We start from the raw sequence: 15,754 nt of genomic DNA on the forward strand, positions 1-15,754 counted from the left end.
CCAGCAGGTTTTATGCTCCAGCTCCCTCATGCCAGGCTGAAGGAGCTGCTTTTCGTTTGGAAAAATTGGAGGAGGAGGAAAAATTGTGTTCCTGACTCAGAGGATTTGTTAATAATCCCTTTGTGCCACCAGTGCTGAGGGTCCCAGTGTCTGTGAGCCACAGCTCTGTGTTCCCTCAGCCCCACTGTTCAACCCTCAGGACATCAGACTTAATTCCCCTTGATTTTTTCACTGTTGCAGTAAATCAGGATTTCGATTTTTGAATGGCTTTGGGGGGACACTGCCTGACTTTATGGACAGGCAAGGCAATCATGTCATTAGACTGGGGATTTGTGAACTTTTAAATGCTTGAACTCAGGTTTTAGTGGTAAATAGGAGTTGATAGCTGGTGTGAGGGAGATGCAGACCTGAGCTTTAGCAGGGCTCCACACCATCAGCTCTGGGCCAGATGGTCTTGCCTCTGAGAAATACAGCAGAGCAATGTCAAGGAAGAGCACAGCTGAAATCCTCTGCCAAGACAGATTTCTCACTGTTGGAATATGTTTCTGTCTGATCCTCTATTTCTAGATGATTGAAAATAGTTCTGGAAGGGATTTTGCTGAGGCCACCTAGTCCATCCTTCTCCCCAGGGCATGATAAAGAGCACTGAAACCCTTCCTGATGGATCTGTGAGCTTCTTCTTACAGCACTGGAGATTTTCCAGCTGCCCTGGGTGGTTGTCTTTGACTTTATTAAACTGTTTTTGTTTTGTTTTGTTTTGTTTTTTTTCTTTTTAATATTGTGGCTTTGTCACTGTTCTGGGCACAGAAAGAAGGATGCAGGTGGTTGATTGTTGACCTCTTAGTGCCAAGGGCTAGAAAAGTGATGGTGATTCCTGGCAGGAAATGCAGAAGAATCACTCAATGCAATAATATTGAGTTTTTGTTTCTTTTCTACAGAGATCTTCCATGGAAAAGTCTAAATACCATTCTCCCTTTTTTTTTCTGTGCACAGATCTTCATTTAAACTTAGCAAATAATTGGGTTTTTCCCTTAAACAACATTACCTAGTGGTTGTGTGTGTGTCGGCAGGGAGTATTTGTTTTTATTGAAAAGCAATATAAATTTAACTCAAGAGATCTGCTATTGAGGAAAAAGTGGATTCAATGCAGAAGAATCACTCAATGCAATAATATTGAGTTTTTGTTTCTTTTCCACAGAGATCTTCCATGGAAAAGTCTAAATACCATTCTCCCTTTTTTTTTTTTTTCTATGCAAGGATCTTCATTGCAATTTAGCAAATAATTGGGTTTTTTTTCCTTAAACAACATTACCTAGTGGTTTGGTGTGTGGGCAGGGAGTATTTGTTTTTATTGAAAAGCAATATAAATTTAACTCAAGAGATCTGCTATTGAGGAAAAAGTGGATTCTCATCAGCTGCTGAGCTTTTTCAAGGCTCCAGGCTCAAATCTGCAAACTGTCAGCTCCAATTAAAGCAAAGGGCTGGAGCTGTTTTTCCTCCCTCCTGGAAAGAACACAGTTCATCAAAAGCCAGAAGGAAATTTCATCATGAGCGATGAGCAATTATCTCATGGGATGTAATAAGAGAGATCCACGAGATGCCCAGTGTGAACTTGCACTTGTAATCACTTTTAATTCTCCACTGGCCACACGAGCACTGATCTCAGCAATTTGGGAGCCTGAAGTTTTCCTGTGGAGCAGGAGCTGGTGGAGGGAACTTGTGCTTTTGTGGGGTTTGATGTGAAAATGTGAAATTTGAGCATCCCTGAGCTGGCAGGAGATAACCCACCCCACACAGAAAGGTGGAATAACCCTGGCAGGCAGCTCCAGTGGGGCAGGGAACAGGACTGGAAAGGTGGAATTCAGGAATTCCTCAGGTGTAGGGATTATTTGGAGAGACAAAGAGACTCCAAACATTCCCCTTTCCTATTTCTTCCCCCATTTTTTATTGCTGAGCACCTCAGGGTGCTCCCTGTGTGATCTTTCACTTGAAATCACTTTTAATTCTCCACTGGCCGCACGAGCACTGATCTCAGCCTGAAATCAGCCTGAATTTGGAGCCTGAAATTCTCCTGTGGAGCAGGAGCTGGTGGAGGGAACTTGTGCTTTTGTGGGGTTTGATTGATTGTTTGATTGATGTGGAAATGTGAAATTTGAGCATCCCTGAGCTGGCAGAGGATATTCCACTTTGCTGTGTGGGGTGGGTTAACCCTGGCAGGCAGGGAACAGGACTGGAAGGGTGAAATTCAGGAATTCCTCAGGTGCAAGGATTATTTGGAGAGACAAAGAGACTCCAAACATTCTCCTTTCCTATTTCTTCTGCCATTTTTTATTGCTGAGCACCTCAGGGTGCTCCCTCCCAGATTCCTGTGCACCCTCAGCCTCAGTGGGAGAACCAGGGAAGGTTTGGATTGTTCAGGCCCGGTTTAACCCCCCTGTCAGCCCTGGTTTGGTCACAAACCCAGAGCAGTGAAGGAAATGGAGGAATCCCAGCCAAGCCCAGTGCCCAGTGCTGTGCCACAGCTTCTGCTGCTTATTTATGGTTTCTGCTGGCGTTTCCTAAAGGCGCTGTTTGCATTTCAGTGTTTTAAAGCAAATATTGACCATTGTGCAATCCAGATTCATTCCATGCTTTAGTCCTGCGCTTAGCAGGGAGCTGATTCATGAAAAACACTGCGCTGTGTCTTTGCTCCTGGCTGATCACTGTCGCTTTCTGTTTAATTAATTCTGGTGCTCGCTGCTCACAAAAAGCCCTTTTTGATCCACAGCTCTCAGTGGCAAAGCCACTTTGGGTTTAGTGCAGATCAGTGTTAACATTTTTTGGAGCAGGTTCGCTTTTCTGTGCCTGTGGTCAGCACAGGGGGGTGAATCTGAGTTAAATTGAAGGTTCAAGGCCAGCTCAGTGCAGGTTTTGTGTCCACTGCAGCCTTTAGGTCCTGCCATACTCACACACAATGAACCCAACATTCAGGACGTGTAAGTTCTCTCTAACTTCTTCCACCTTTAGGTGGGAAATAATTTATTTAGATCATTTATTCCGAGGTTGATGTCCATTTTTTAGGAAACCGGAATGCTGAAATGAGGATTTTGCACAAAGCTCCTGAATATTAAATGTACTGGTGCTTCCTTTAGACCTACAATCCTTTAACAAGGTGAAATTATTAAATTTACAGGTTTATATCCATTTTTTAGGAAACCAGAATGCTGGAATGAGGAGTTTGCACAAAGCTGTGAATATTAAATTTACTGGTGCTTCCTTTAGACCTGCATCCTTTAACAAAGTGAAATTAATAAATTTACAAGGTGAAATTAATGAATTTACAGGTTTATATCCATTTTTTAGGAAACCAGAATGCTGGAATGAGGAGTTTGCACAGAGCTCCTGAATATTAAATGTACTGGTGCTTCCTTTAGACCTGCATCCTTTAACAAAGTGAAATTAATAAATTTACAAGGTGAAATTAATGAATTACTGGTGCTTCCTTTAGACCTACACCCTCTAACAAGGTGAAGAAATAGCTGAAAAAAACAGAGTGAGCACCACTCAAATATTACTGAAAGGGAAAGAAACAACTCAGTGCCGGTGTAAAAATGAAATGGAAAATTCAGTTTGGGCAGAACAGATCAATGGGCTGGCATTTGTGTAAAGGCCAAGTGTTGATTGCAGAGATAAAATGCTCGGTGGGGACTGAGCCTGGCTGGTTATTTTTAGCATTTCCTCCCTTGTGTTTCAGGATGTGCCTGTGCCTGCTCTCCTGCTGGAATGACAAGATATTAATCCCTGAGCAGAGGCCCATTAATCACCTGCTTTATTCTGTTTATGTCATACAGTTAAATATACTCTGGGAGCACGTGAGGTTTGGGCCCTGGAAATTATTTCACCTCACTCAGGATTTTCTTTTTTTTTTTTTTTTTTTATTGATTGGTGTCACCACTGGCAGCTGCCCCATATTTGATTTTTTTTTTTTATTATTTCATCTCAGACTGATTTTATCATTAAAATGGCTTCATTTATCTGCTGTTGGTATTTTAGCCACAAAAGCAGCATCTGCTCCTCTCTGCCTCCCTCCCTCCCTCCCCTGTGCCAGTGATGCCATTTTGCACAATTTTGGACCAAACAAAATTCCTGACTGCACAAGGAAAAGGGAAGAAAAGTGTCCTTGAGGTTTTGCAGGGGAATCTCCTGCAATTCCAGGCTGGAAGGGACATTAAAGCCCATCCTAATTTCCTGCTCCAAACCCTGTCCAACCTGGCCTTGGACACTTCCAGGGATGGGGCAGCCCCAGCTTCTCTGCTGCAGGGTGGGTCAAAAATATTGATTTTCTGTGTGTTTTGCTGCTTTTCTGCTCTATTTCCATCTAATGGCAAGTGTGCTTGTGTGAATTTCAGGTTTTTGGCATGAATGCTAACCTGGGTAATAAACTTAGCAGCTGTAAGCCTTGAGCAGAGGTATTTGATGCTGGTTGTGTTATTATTAAAGCACACAAAAGGGTTTATTTCTGCCTTGCAGGTAGGGAACAATAATTGATGGTGCATTGAGCTGTGAAATTTGTGTCAGGAAAGGGGGAGAACCCTGCTGAGCCTTAATTCTGTAGGGAAATACTCACAGGAGTACTGGGGAAAGTGCTAAAACCCAGCAGATTTTAATGCAATAGGAGCTGGTTAATTCATCCAGGACACCAAAGTTATGTTGATATTTTTGATGTGAGGACATGCAAAATTAAGTCCTGAAATAGTGGAAAAAGTGCTAAAACCCAGCAGTTTTTAATTCAATAGGAGCTGGTTAATTCAGCCAGGACACCAAAGTTATGTTGATATTTTTGATGAGAGGATATGCAAAATTAAGTCCTGAAATAGTGGAAAAAGTGCTAAAACCCAGCAGTTTTTAATTCAATAGGAGCTGGTTAATTCAGCCAGGACACCAAAGTTATGTTGATATTTTTGATGTGAGGATATGCAAAATTAAGTCCTGAAATAGTGGAAAAAGTGCTAAAACCCAGCAGTTTCTAATTCAATAGGAGCTGGTTAATTCAGCCAGGACACCAAAATCATGTTGATATTTTTGAGGATATGCAAAATTAAGTCTTGAAGCTTTACAGTGGTGGTAGCTGATTAATCTGCACTTCCAATGGCCTCATAAGACTTTATTTAATGGCACTGGAAGAGTCAAAGAGAATGAAAAGAGTAAGAAGTGGACAGTGGTGTTATTTTCAAATGCTCAGTGTAATTCTGCCTGATTTGGGCGCTGATCAGTTGGGGAAATTGGGAATTTTGGGGAAATGTGTGGTTTGAAATGACCTGAGGAAGCATCTCCTGCATGGGCAAATCTCTCTAACGTGGAGCAATTCACCTCAAGACAATTCAAACTGTAAAATATGTGTAAAGGGAAGAAAAAAGCTCTTTTTTTTTCCTTTTTTTTTTTTAAATTTTTCTTTTAAAGATGTCCTCTGTTTACCATGCTGTTCAAATAATGTGATCACCAGGCACTGATTTTTGTCAGCTGCTTCCAGCACTGGCTTCTGTTTGCTGTGAGGCCACACCAGCAGCAACCTTTGCCTCCCACCAGGTGGAAATTGGGCTGAAATATTGAAATATTGGCAGAAAGTTGCCACAATTACTGCAGCTAAAATTTCTGTGGGCTGAAAGCTGGAGTATTTCCCTTTTTTTTCCAATTAACTTTTAGTGGGATTTCCTAAAAGTGAGAGGCTGCTCTTTCCCGTGTCACAGCAGGCAAGGTCAGAATGTTAGATGAGGATTCAGAAATCTGGATTATTCCTTCATGGTTACTTGAAATTCCCATGGGAAACCGATGTTTTCTTGCTGAATTCTTTCTGTCAGCTCTACCTGGAATATAATTATATAATTACAGCCCAGGCAGCATCAAGGGAGGAGAATATTTGCTTCAGTGAGTGAAACATTTCCACTCAGGGAAGTCGATAATGCTGAGATTTTGAGCAGCCTTTTCCTCCTGTTCTGCATCTGCCCTGAGGAGAGGAGATGGGAGTGCAGGATGCACTTGTGTGGAAAATGGAATATTCAGGTTAGGAAGGCATCCTCAGGGCACCAGCAAGGGCTGCTGCTGCTTTTTGCAGCACTGACAGCTCCTTTGAAGGATTTCAGCGTCACAGGAGCGCAGCTGAGCCCCAGCAGCATCCAAAAGCTGTGGGAAAAGTGCACAGGGAAGTGTGGGTTTATTAAGGATATTCTTGGGTAATTCCTGCTCTTTGTGGGGCACAAAGGATATTCTTTGGTAAATCTTGCTCTTTGTGGTGTACAATGGATATTCTTGGATAATTCCTGATCTTTATGGGGCACAAAGGATATTCTTGGATAATTCCTGACACAAAGGATATTCTTTGATAATTCCTGCTCTTTTTGGGGCACAATGGATATTCTTTGGTAAATCCTGCTCTTCGTGGGGCACAAAGGATATTCTTGGATAAATCCTGATCTTTGTGGTGTACAATGGATATTCTTGGATAAATCCTGATCTTTGTGGTGTACAGTGGATATTCTTGGATAATTCCTGATCTTTGTGGGGCACAAAGGATATTCTTGGATAATTCCTGACACAAAGGATATTCTTGGGTAATTCCTGCTCTTTGTGGGGCACAATGGATATTCTTTGGTAAATCCTGCTCTTCATGGGGCACAATGGATATTCTTGGATAATTCCTGGTCTTTGTGGGGCACAAAGGATATTCTTGGATAATTCCTGATCTTTGTGGTGTACAATGGATATTCTTGGATAATTCCTGATCTTTGTGGTGTACAATGGATATTCTTGGATAATTCCTGATCTTTGTGGTGTACAATGGATATTCTTAGATAAATCCTGATCTTTGTGGGGCACAGTGGATATCCTTTGATAATTCCTGCCACAATGGATATTCTTTGATAATTCCTGATCTTTGTGGGGCACAATGGATATTCTTGGATAATTCCTGATCTTTGTGGGGCACAGTGGATATTCTTTGATAATTCCTGCCACAAAGGATATTCTTTGATAAATCCTGCTCTTTTTGGGGCACAAAGGATATTCTTGGCTAATTCCCGCTCTCACAAAGACAGCGCACACCGGTGCACCCCCAGCTCAGCAGTGCCACATCCACCCCCACAAAAACAGATGAAAGATCTGGATGTGGAGTGAAAAGAATGATGTGGAGTTCACAAGGACAGCTGGCTTTGATGCTGTCCTGCTGTGCCAGGTGTTTGGGTGTCACAGCAGTGAGGACAGGGGCAGGCTGAAGCTGCAGAGATGCTGAGGCTGAGCACAGATCATTTTTTCGTGCATCTTTTTTTTTTTTTGGTGGTGGTGGTTTTGCATCAAACCACTCCTCCATGCATTCAAAAGGGGATGTTTGGCTGGAGGATGGGTTTATTTTTAGGGTTTGGTGGTTTCAGATGTTTCTGTTGGTGGGTGGCAGCGTTGGCAGCACATCCCAGGGCCCAGAGCTGCTGCTGGGGCTGCGCTCATCCCCTCAGCTGGAGCAGCTCCCCACCCTCTGTGTCCTGGCACTGGGGCAGCTCTGCTTGTGCCATTTTCATCCCTTGGCAGCCTCTTGGGCCTTTTTTTCCAATTTTTGAGAAAATCTGGGTGTTGTGGGTAGCTCAGGAGGAAGATCCAGTGATACCCAAGGATGCTACAGGAGATTTTCCCAAGCTCTGCATATTGAAAGCCACATTCCTCTTCTCTGTCTTGTGCTGGTAAAGAGAGAAACAAGGATTTGAGAATCTGCTTGGTTTAAGAATCTGATTTAATTCAGAATTGAGGATGTGCTGCGTCTGTGTGGTGTTCACCTCATTGTCATGGCAACACTTGGGAAGGCTGGCCCTGCCTGACTGATCCCAGCCCTAAATCTGCTGGGTTTAGTGCAGGTGGAGCAGCCCTGCCCTGTTCCTGCTCTAGCTCGTGGGTAAATAACAGGAAAGGACTGAAATTATTCGGACATTCACCATGGTTTTGAAGCACTGCCCTTACTTGGGCAGGCAGACAGGCAAATGCTTTTTTCAAATTTTTAAACTTCCCGTGTCCTCAAATCAAAACCAAAACTGACTTGAAGGGCAAGTGAAACTTGACAGTGCTGTAAAAAGATGAGATGCATGTGAGGAGACTTCCTGAAAAATTGACTGAAATTCACTTTTATTGCTAAAATCCTGCTGCTGGTGCTTTCTTGCTCATTTCTTTCGATTTTATTTGCTGTGCTTGTTTGTTCCGCTGCTGTTGTGTCTCTGTGCTTATTCTTGAGTTTGGAATCAAGGGCTGGCACTGGAATTTTGTTGACTCCTTGCCCAGTTCTCTTCCCTCATACTCAGCTCTCTGGAAGTTGTTTTTGGATATTATTGGAGATGCTGATGAGCCTTGGAAGCCTGGTTAGTTTTTATATCACTCCCATCAATGCTTAAGCTGTGAGAATCCCATTTGTGAATGTGAAAAACGGGAATCAATTGTTTTTAAAATTTTCAAAGTTTGTAGACTCCTTGCCCAGTTGTCTTCCCTCAAGCACAGCTCTCTGGAAGTTGTTTTTGGATATTATTGGAGATGCTGATGAGCCTTGGAAGCCTGGTTAGTTTTTATATCACTCCCATCACTGCTAAAGCTGTGAGAATCCCATTTGTGAATGTGAAAAACGCCAATCAATTGTTTTTAAAATTTTCAAAGTTTAGTAATAATAAAATGGTTGTAAAAATAGCAATATAATTAGAGTAATAATAGTTTGGACAATTTGGATTAGGATAACGTGAGACAATAAAAACAAAGAGTTACAGACATCCAGGTACCTTTTTCTGAGCAAAATAAGCCTGAAAAAGGACCCACATTAACAGAGGATTAACCCTTAAAAGCAACAGCCTGTTGCATATTCATACACTTCATACATGATGCATAAATCCCATTTAAATACAGGATTCTGTCTGGGCAGTGTCAGCTTTTTCCTCTTAATCTTGAGGGCATCTTCATGGCTGAGTGAGGCAGGAGGAAGTTTCTTCTAATAATGGAGCAAAAAATTCTTTTTCTCTGAAAGATTCAGGTGTCCTGTGGCTGCTATCTCACTGTGAGTCCTTTCTTTAGAAAAAAATATCTTACATAGCACAGTTTCTATTTTAACATTATGTTATGACCTAAACCAATAACCTGTTGCATATTCATGCATCTCATTAGTGATGCATAAATTCCATTCAAACACAGGATTCTCTCTGGTCAGTGTCAGCTTCTTCCTCTGAATCCTAATGGTGTCTTCATGGCTGAGTGAGGCAGGAGGAAGTTTCTTCTGATAATGGGGCAATAAATTCTCTTTCTCTGAAAGATTCAGGTGTCCCGTGGCTGCTATCTCCCTCCAAGTCCTTTTTTTAAAAAAGTATCTTACGTATCGTTTCTATTTTAACATTTTGTTATAACCTAAAACAATAACCTGTTGCATATTCATGCACCTCATTAGTGATGCATAAATTCCATCCAAACACAGGATTCTCTCTGGTCAGTGTCAGCTTCTTCCTCTGAATCCTAACAGCATCTTCAGGACTGAGTGAGGTGGGAAGAAGTATAAGAGAGCAATAAATTCTCTTTCTCTGAAAGATTTGGGTGTCCTGTGGCTTCTATCTCAGTGCAAGTCCTTTCTTTAAAAAAGTCTCTTACATATCATTTCTATTTTAACATTATGTTATAACCTAAAACTATATTTAGCACACTACTAAAGAAAATTAATACAGCATCACTTTCTGACATAACACGTATAATATTCATTTGAATATTTGCCAAAAGCCACTCATAAAATACACATTTTTCACAGCGAGTAGAACAGACTTCTCTCAGCAAGTCAGGCTTTTTTTGCAGGCAGATCATTCCGGGGGGGAGATGTGATGTGAGGAGCGGCACCCCTGACCTGCTGTTGCTTTCCCCCAGGTGTGCTGACCATGCTGAGCCCGCCCGTCTGCGAGACCCCTGCGCAGGAGCGCTTGTAGGGTTTGCTGTGCAGATCCATGGACCTGGACCCCCATGCCAGCATGCAGGTGGGGATGAGGGTTGTCCGTGGAGTGGACTGGAAGTGGGGCAGCCAGGACAGCGGCGAGGGCAACGTGGGCACCGTGGTGGAGATCGGCCGCGCGGGCAGCCCCACCACGCCCGACAAGACCGTGGTGGTGCAGTGGGATCAGGGCAACAGGACCAACTACCGCACGGGCTTCCAGGGCGCCTACGACCTGCTGCTCTATGACAACGCCCAGATAGGTGAGCACAGCAGGGCACAGCCCCTGGCGCTGCCATTCCTGCCCCCAGCACCCCTGCCCCCGTGCCAGCCTCTGCTCGCTGCCTGCACGGCGATGCTGGGGTTTGTTGGTGGCCAAATAACCCAGCAGTAATTTAGAACCTTACTTGTGCGTGTCTGTGTGATTTGTAAAGAATTTAATGTAATGTTTATCTCTGTGCAAAGGCTCTGCTGGAGCAGGGCATGGGCAAGGGCACAGCCCCTGGCCCTGCCATTCCTGCCCCTGTGCCAGCCTCTGCTCGCTGCCTGCACAGCAATGCTGGGGTTTGTTGGTGGTCAAATAACTCAGTAATAATTTAGCACCTTATTTGTGCATGTCTGTGTGATTTGTAAAGAATTTAATTTCATGTTTCTCTCTGTGCTGGAGCAGGGCATGGGCAAGGGCACAGCCCCTGGCCCTGCCATTCCTGCCCCTGTGCCAGCCTCTGCTCGCTGCCTGCACAGCAATGCTGGGGTTTGTTGGTGGTCAGGGCGTTCCTGGGTTTTTTTGCACGCCCCAGGGGTGTGAAAAATAACTCAGTAATAATTTAGAACCTTATTTGTGCATGTCTGTGTAAAGAATTTAATGTAATGTTTCTCTCTGTGCAAAGGCTCTGCTGGAGCAGGGGCACAGCCACCTCCTGTCCCTGTCCCAAGTGCTGGGACAGCCTTTGGCACCTGGGACACCTTTGGCACCAGAGTGCCAGATTTGGCACTCTGCAGTGCTGGAAGGGTGCTTCTAAAATCTTGATTTTCCCTGGAATTCCTGTAGATATCAAACGTCCTTTTCTGGAAGGGTTTGGCACTCTGCAATGCTGGAAGGGTGCTTCAAAAATCTTGATTTTCCCTGGAATTCCTGTGGATCTCAAAGGTCTTTTTCTGGAAGGGTTTGGCACTCTGCAATGTTCAAGGGTGGTTATGAAGACTTGATTTCCCCTGGAATTTTGTGTGGCTCTCAAAGATCCTTTTCTGGAAGGGTTTGGCACTCTGCAATGCTGGAAGGGTGCCTCAAAAATCTTGATTTCCCCTGGAATTCCTGTGGATCTCAAAGATCCTTTTCTAGAAGGGTTTGGCACTCTGCAATGCTGGAAGGGTGGTTATAAGATCCTGATTTTCCCTGGAATTCCTGTGAATCTCAAAGATTCTTTTCTGGAAAGGTTTGGCATTTTGCAGTGTGCCAGAAGGGTGCTTTTAAGATCCTGATTTCCCTGGAATTTGTGTGGCTCTCAAAGGTCCATTTCTAGAAGGATTTGGCACTCTGCAATGCTGGAAGGGCAGTTCTAAGATCCTGATTTTCCCTGGAATTCCTGTGGATCTCAAAGATCTTTTTCTGGAAGGATTTAGCATTTTGCATTGCTGGAAGGGTGGTTATGAAAACTTGATTTCCCCTGGAATTTGTGTGGCTCTCAAAGATCCTTTTCTGGACGGATTTGGCACTCTGCAATGCTGGAAAGGTGCTTCTAAAATCTTGATTTTCCCTGGAATTCCTATGGATATCAAAGATCTTTCTCTAGAAGGGTTTGGCACTCTGCAATGCTGGTAGGGTGCCTCAAAAATCTTGATTTTCCCTGGAATTCCTGTGGCTCTCAAAGATCCTTTTCTGGATGGATTTGGCACTCTGCAATGCTGGTAGGATGCTTCTAAAATCTACATTTCCCCTGGAATTCCTGTGGATATCAAAGGTCTTTTTCTAGAAGGGTTTGGCACTCTGCAATGCTGGAAGGGTGCTTCTAAAATCTACATTTCCCCTGGAATTCCTGTGGATCTCCCTTTCCCTTTCCCTTGCGCAGGTGTCCGACACCCCAACATCATCTGCGACTGCTGCAAGAAGCACGGCATCCGCGGCATGAGGTGGAAGTGCAAGCTGTGCTTCGACTACGACCTCTGCACCCAGTGCTACATGAACAACAAGCACGACCTGGCGCACGCCTTCGAGCGCTACGAGACCGCGCACTCCCAGCCGTGAGTGAGCCCTCCCGCCGCGGCCACGGGAAAGAGAAAGAATAAATGGACAGGAAAATGATATAGTAAATGTTAGTAATAGGAATAGTAAAGCAAAAATAAGAGAGGAAATGGATGAAAAATGATATAGTGAGTATTAGTAATAGTAATGATAATAAAGCAGAAATAATAGAGGAAATAGATAAAAAATGATATAGTAAGTATTATTAATAGTAATGATAATAAATCAGAAATAATAGAGGGAATTGATAAAAAATAGTATAGTAAATAGTATTAATAGTAATAGTAATAAATCAAAAATAATAGACTAAATAGATAAAAAATATATAGTAAGTATTATTAATAGTAATGATAATAAATAAAAAATAATAGAGGAAATAGATAAAAAATGATATAGTAAGTATTAGTAATAGTAATGATAATAAATCAAAAATAATATAGGAAATAGATAAAAAATAGTATAGTAAATAGTATTAATAGTAATAGTAATAAATCAAAAATAATAGAGGAAATCGATAAAAAATAGTATAGTAAGTATTAGTAATAGTAATGATAATAAATCAAAAATAATAGAGTAAATATTTTTAATAGTAATAATAAATCAAAAATAATATAGGAAATAGATAAAAAATGATATAGTAAGTATTAGTAATAGTAATGATAATAAATCAGAAATAATAGAGGAAATGGATAAAAAATGATATAGTACATATTATTAATAGTAATGATAATAAATCAGAAATAATAGAGGAAATCGATAAAAAATAGTATAGTAAATCGTATTAATAGTAATAGTAATAAATCAAAAATAATAGAGGAAATAGATAAAAATAGCATAGTAAATAGTATTAATAGTAATAGTAATAAATCAAAAATAATAGAGGAAATAGATAAAAAATAGTATAGTAAATAGTATTAATAGTAATAGTAATAAATCAAAAATAATAGAGGAAATCGATAAAAAATAGTATAGTAAGTATTAGTAATAGTAATGATAATAAATCAAAAATAATAGAGTAAATATTTTTAATAGTAATAATAAATCAAAAATAATAGAGGAAATAGATAAAAAATGATATAGTAAGTATTAGTAATAGTAATGATAATAAATCAAAAATAATATAGGAAATAGATAAAAAATAGTATAGTAAATAGTATTAATAGTAATAGTAATAAATCAAAAATAATATAGGAAATAGATAAAAAATAGTATAGTAAATAGTATTAATAGTAATAGTAATAAATCAAAAATAATATAGGAAATAGATAAAAAATGATATAGTAAGTATTATTAATAGTAATGATAATAAATCAAAAATAATAGAGGAAATAGAGGGAATGAGGCAACTCAGAGCTGTCAGGCCCTGCCTCAGGCACTGCAGATCTTTTCAAGAACTGAAATTTTCTGCCTGTGGCTCACTGGGAACGTTGCTCACATCACTCATCTCTCTTTTCTCTGTTCTCTTCTTCTTTCTTTTCCTTCTAAATAAAGTAGGCAATAAAACCTTTGGCAGTTCCTTCAGGACAAGAAGAGAAAATCAGAATATTTTCTTTTTTTCCTCCTGAGTAAAGTAGAAGAGAAAAGAAGAAAAGAAAAAAAGAAGAGAAAAAAAGAAAAAAATAAGAGAAAATCAGAGAATTTTCTCTTTTTTTTTCTAATTAAAGTAGGCAATAAAACCTTTGGCAGTTCCTTAAGGATAGGAAGAGGAAATCAGAGTATTTTCTTGTTTTGCCTTCTAAGTTAAGTAGAAGAGAAAACCTTTGGCAGTTCCTAAAGGACAAAGAGAGAAAATCAAAGTATTTTCTTGATTGGGGTTTTTTAAGGAGTCACAGGCAATTTGTCTGGCAAATTATGGTGGGTTTTTTTCCTAAATTAAAATACAAATCCATTAATAGATTAAATCAAATCCAAATTAATAAATTCATTGGATTCCAAATATTCCTCACCCAGATTTCTTAGCTCAAACTGCCCCTGCAGTTTATAAATGCCTCCTGCTGAGGAGGTTACAGTGTAAATAATTTCCATTATTTGTATTATTGCCCAGAAATCAAACACCCAGCAGTTGTCACTCAGCTGCTGGATCAGCTCAGCTCTCAGAGCCACAGATGGGAATTGGGATTATTAAAACTGCACAGACCTAAATCAGAGCACACACTTGTTCCTGGATCTGATTTCCAGCTCCACCAGCCAGAGCTGGTTTAAGAATTACAGCTGAAAATAACTGCAATTTCTGTTTTGACTACAGGATAAAGCACAATGGGAGAAAATATTTGTATTTCTTGTGCTTGATTACACAAAACATTTCCCTGTGCAGCTCGCTGGCTCCTCCAGCTCCATTGTTTGCCAGCGAGCCAGCTTTGGGGGTTACCATAAAACCAGTTTTTACTGATAAAGATGTGGATACAAGGATATCCACATGTATGATATAAGGATACAGCTGGTTTTGTCATGAACTGTGTCTTGCCAAGGATGGAGAGGATTGGAAAGGAAAAAATCTGAGTCAAGACAGTTCCTGAAATAAATAAATAGGTTTCTGTGATCCAAATAAATTGGTTTAGGGTTATCAAAAAACCACTGGTAATTAAATATGTTCTAAGGATACAGCTGGTTTTGTCAATAAATGTGCTTTGTCAAGGAAGAAGAGGATTGAAAAGGAAAAAATCTGGGTAAAGGCAGCTCCTGAAATAGGTTTCTGTGATCCAAATTACTTTGGGGTTACCAAAAAAACCACAGATAAATGAATGTGTTTTAAGGATACAGCTTATTTTGTCAATAAATGTGCTTTGTCAAGGATGGAGAGGATTGAAAAGGGACAAAATCTGGGTGAAGGCAGTTCCAGAAATAGGTTTCTGTGATCCAAATTATTTTGGGGTTACCATAAAACCACAGTTTTTACTGATAAAGATGTGGATACAAGGATATCCACATGTATGATATAAGGATACAGCTGGTTTTGTCATGAACTGTGTCTTGCCAAGGATGGAGAGGATTGGAAAGGAAAAAATCTGAGTCAAGACAGTTCCTGAAATAAATAAATAGGTTTCTGTGATCCAAATAAATTAGTTTAGGGTTATCAAAAAACCACTGGTAATTAAATATGAGTGAGAATATTAAATATTTTAAGGATACAGCTGGTTTTGTCAATAAATGTGCCTTGTTAAGGAAGAAGAGGATTGAAAAGGAAAAAATCTGGGTAAAGGCAGCTCCAGAAATAGGTTTCTGTGATCCAAATTACTTTTGGGGTTACCATAAAACCACAGCTTTTACTGATAAATGTGTGTTATAAGGCTGGTTTTGTCAATAAATGTGTCCTGCCATGGGAGGAGAGGATTGAAAAGGAAAAAATCTGGGTAAAGGCAGCTCCTGAAATAGGTTTCTGTGATCCAAATTACTTTGGGGTTACCAAAATAAACCACAGATAAATGAATGTGTTTTAAGGATACAGCTTATTTTGTCAATAAATGTGCTTTGTCAAGGATGGAGAGGATTGAAAAGGGACAAAATCTGGGTGAAGGCAGCTCCTGAAATAGGTTTCTGATCTTAGCCTGGTT

General features: G+C 40.6%; 1 protein-coding gene across 2 annotated transcripts in view; it reads left to right on the forward strand.

Annotated features, from left to right (window-relative positions):
- The window catches only part of MIB2 (MIB E3 ubiquitin protein ligase 2), a 47,078-nt gene that overhangs the window by 3,786 nt on the left and 27,538 nt on the right, over positions 1-15,754 (forward strand). For both annotated transcript variants that reach the window (XM_036396211.2, XM_036396213.2), the window contains exons 2-3: positions 9,901-10,224; positions 12,031-12,202. In XM_036396211.2, coding sequence (XP_036252104.1) covers positions 9,978-10,224; positions 12,031-12,202 — 419 coding nt within the window. In that variant the 5' untranslated portion in view covers positions 9,901-9,977. The remainder of the gene's footprint in view (positions 1-9,900; positions 10,225-12,030; positions 12,203-15,754) is intronic.

Source organism: Molothrus ater, chromosome 23, assembly GCF_012460135.2.
Source record: "Molothrus ater isolate BHLD 08-10-18 breed brown headed cowbird chromosome 23, BPBGC_Mater_1.1, whole genome shotgun sequence".
In the NCBI taxonomy this organism is placed as follows: domain Eukaryota; kingdom Metazoa; phylum Chordata; class Aves; order Passeriformes; family Icteridae; genus Molothrus; species Molothrus ater.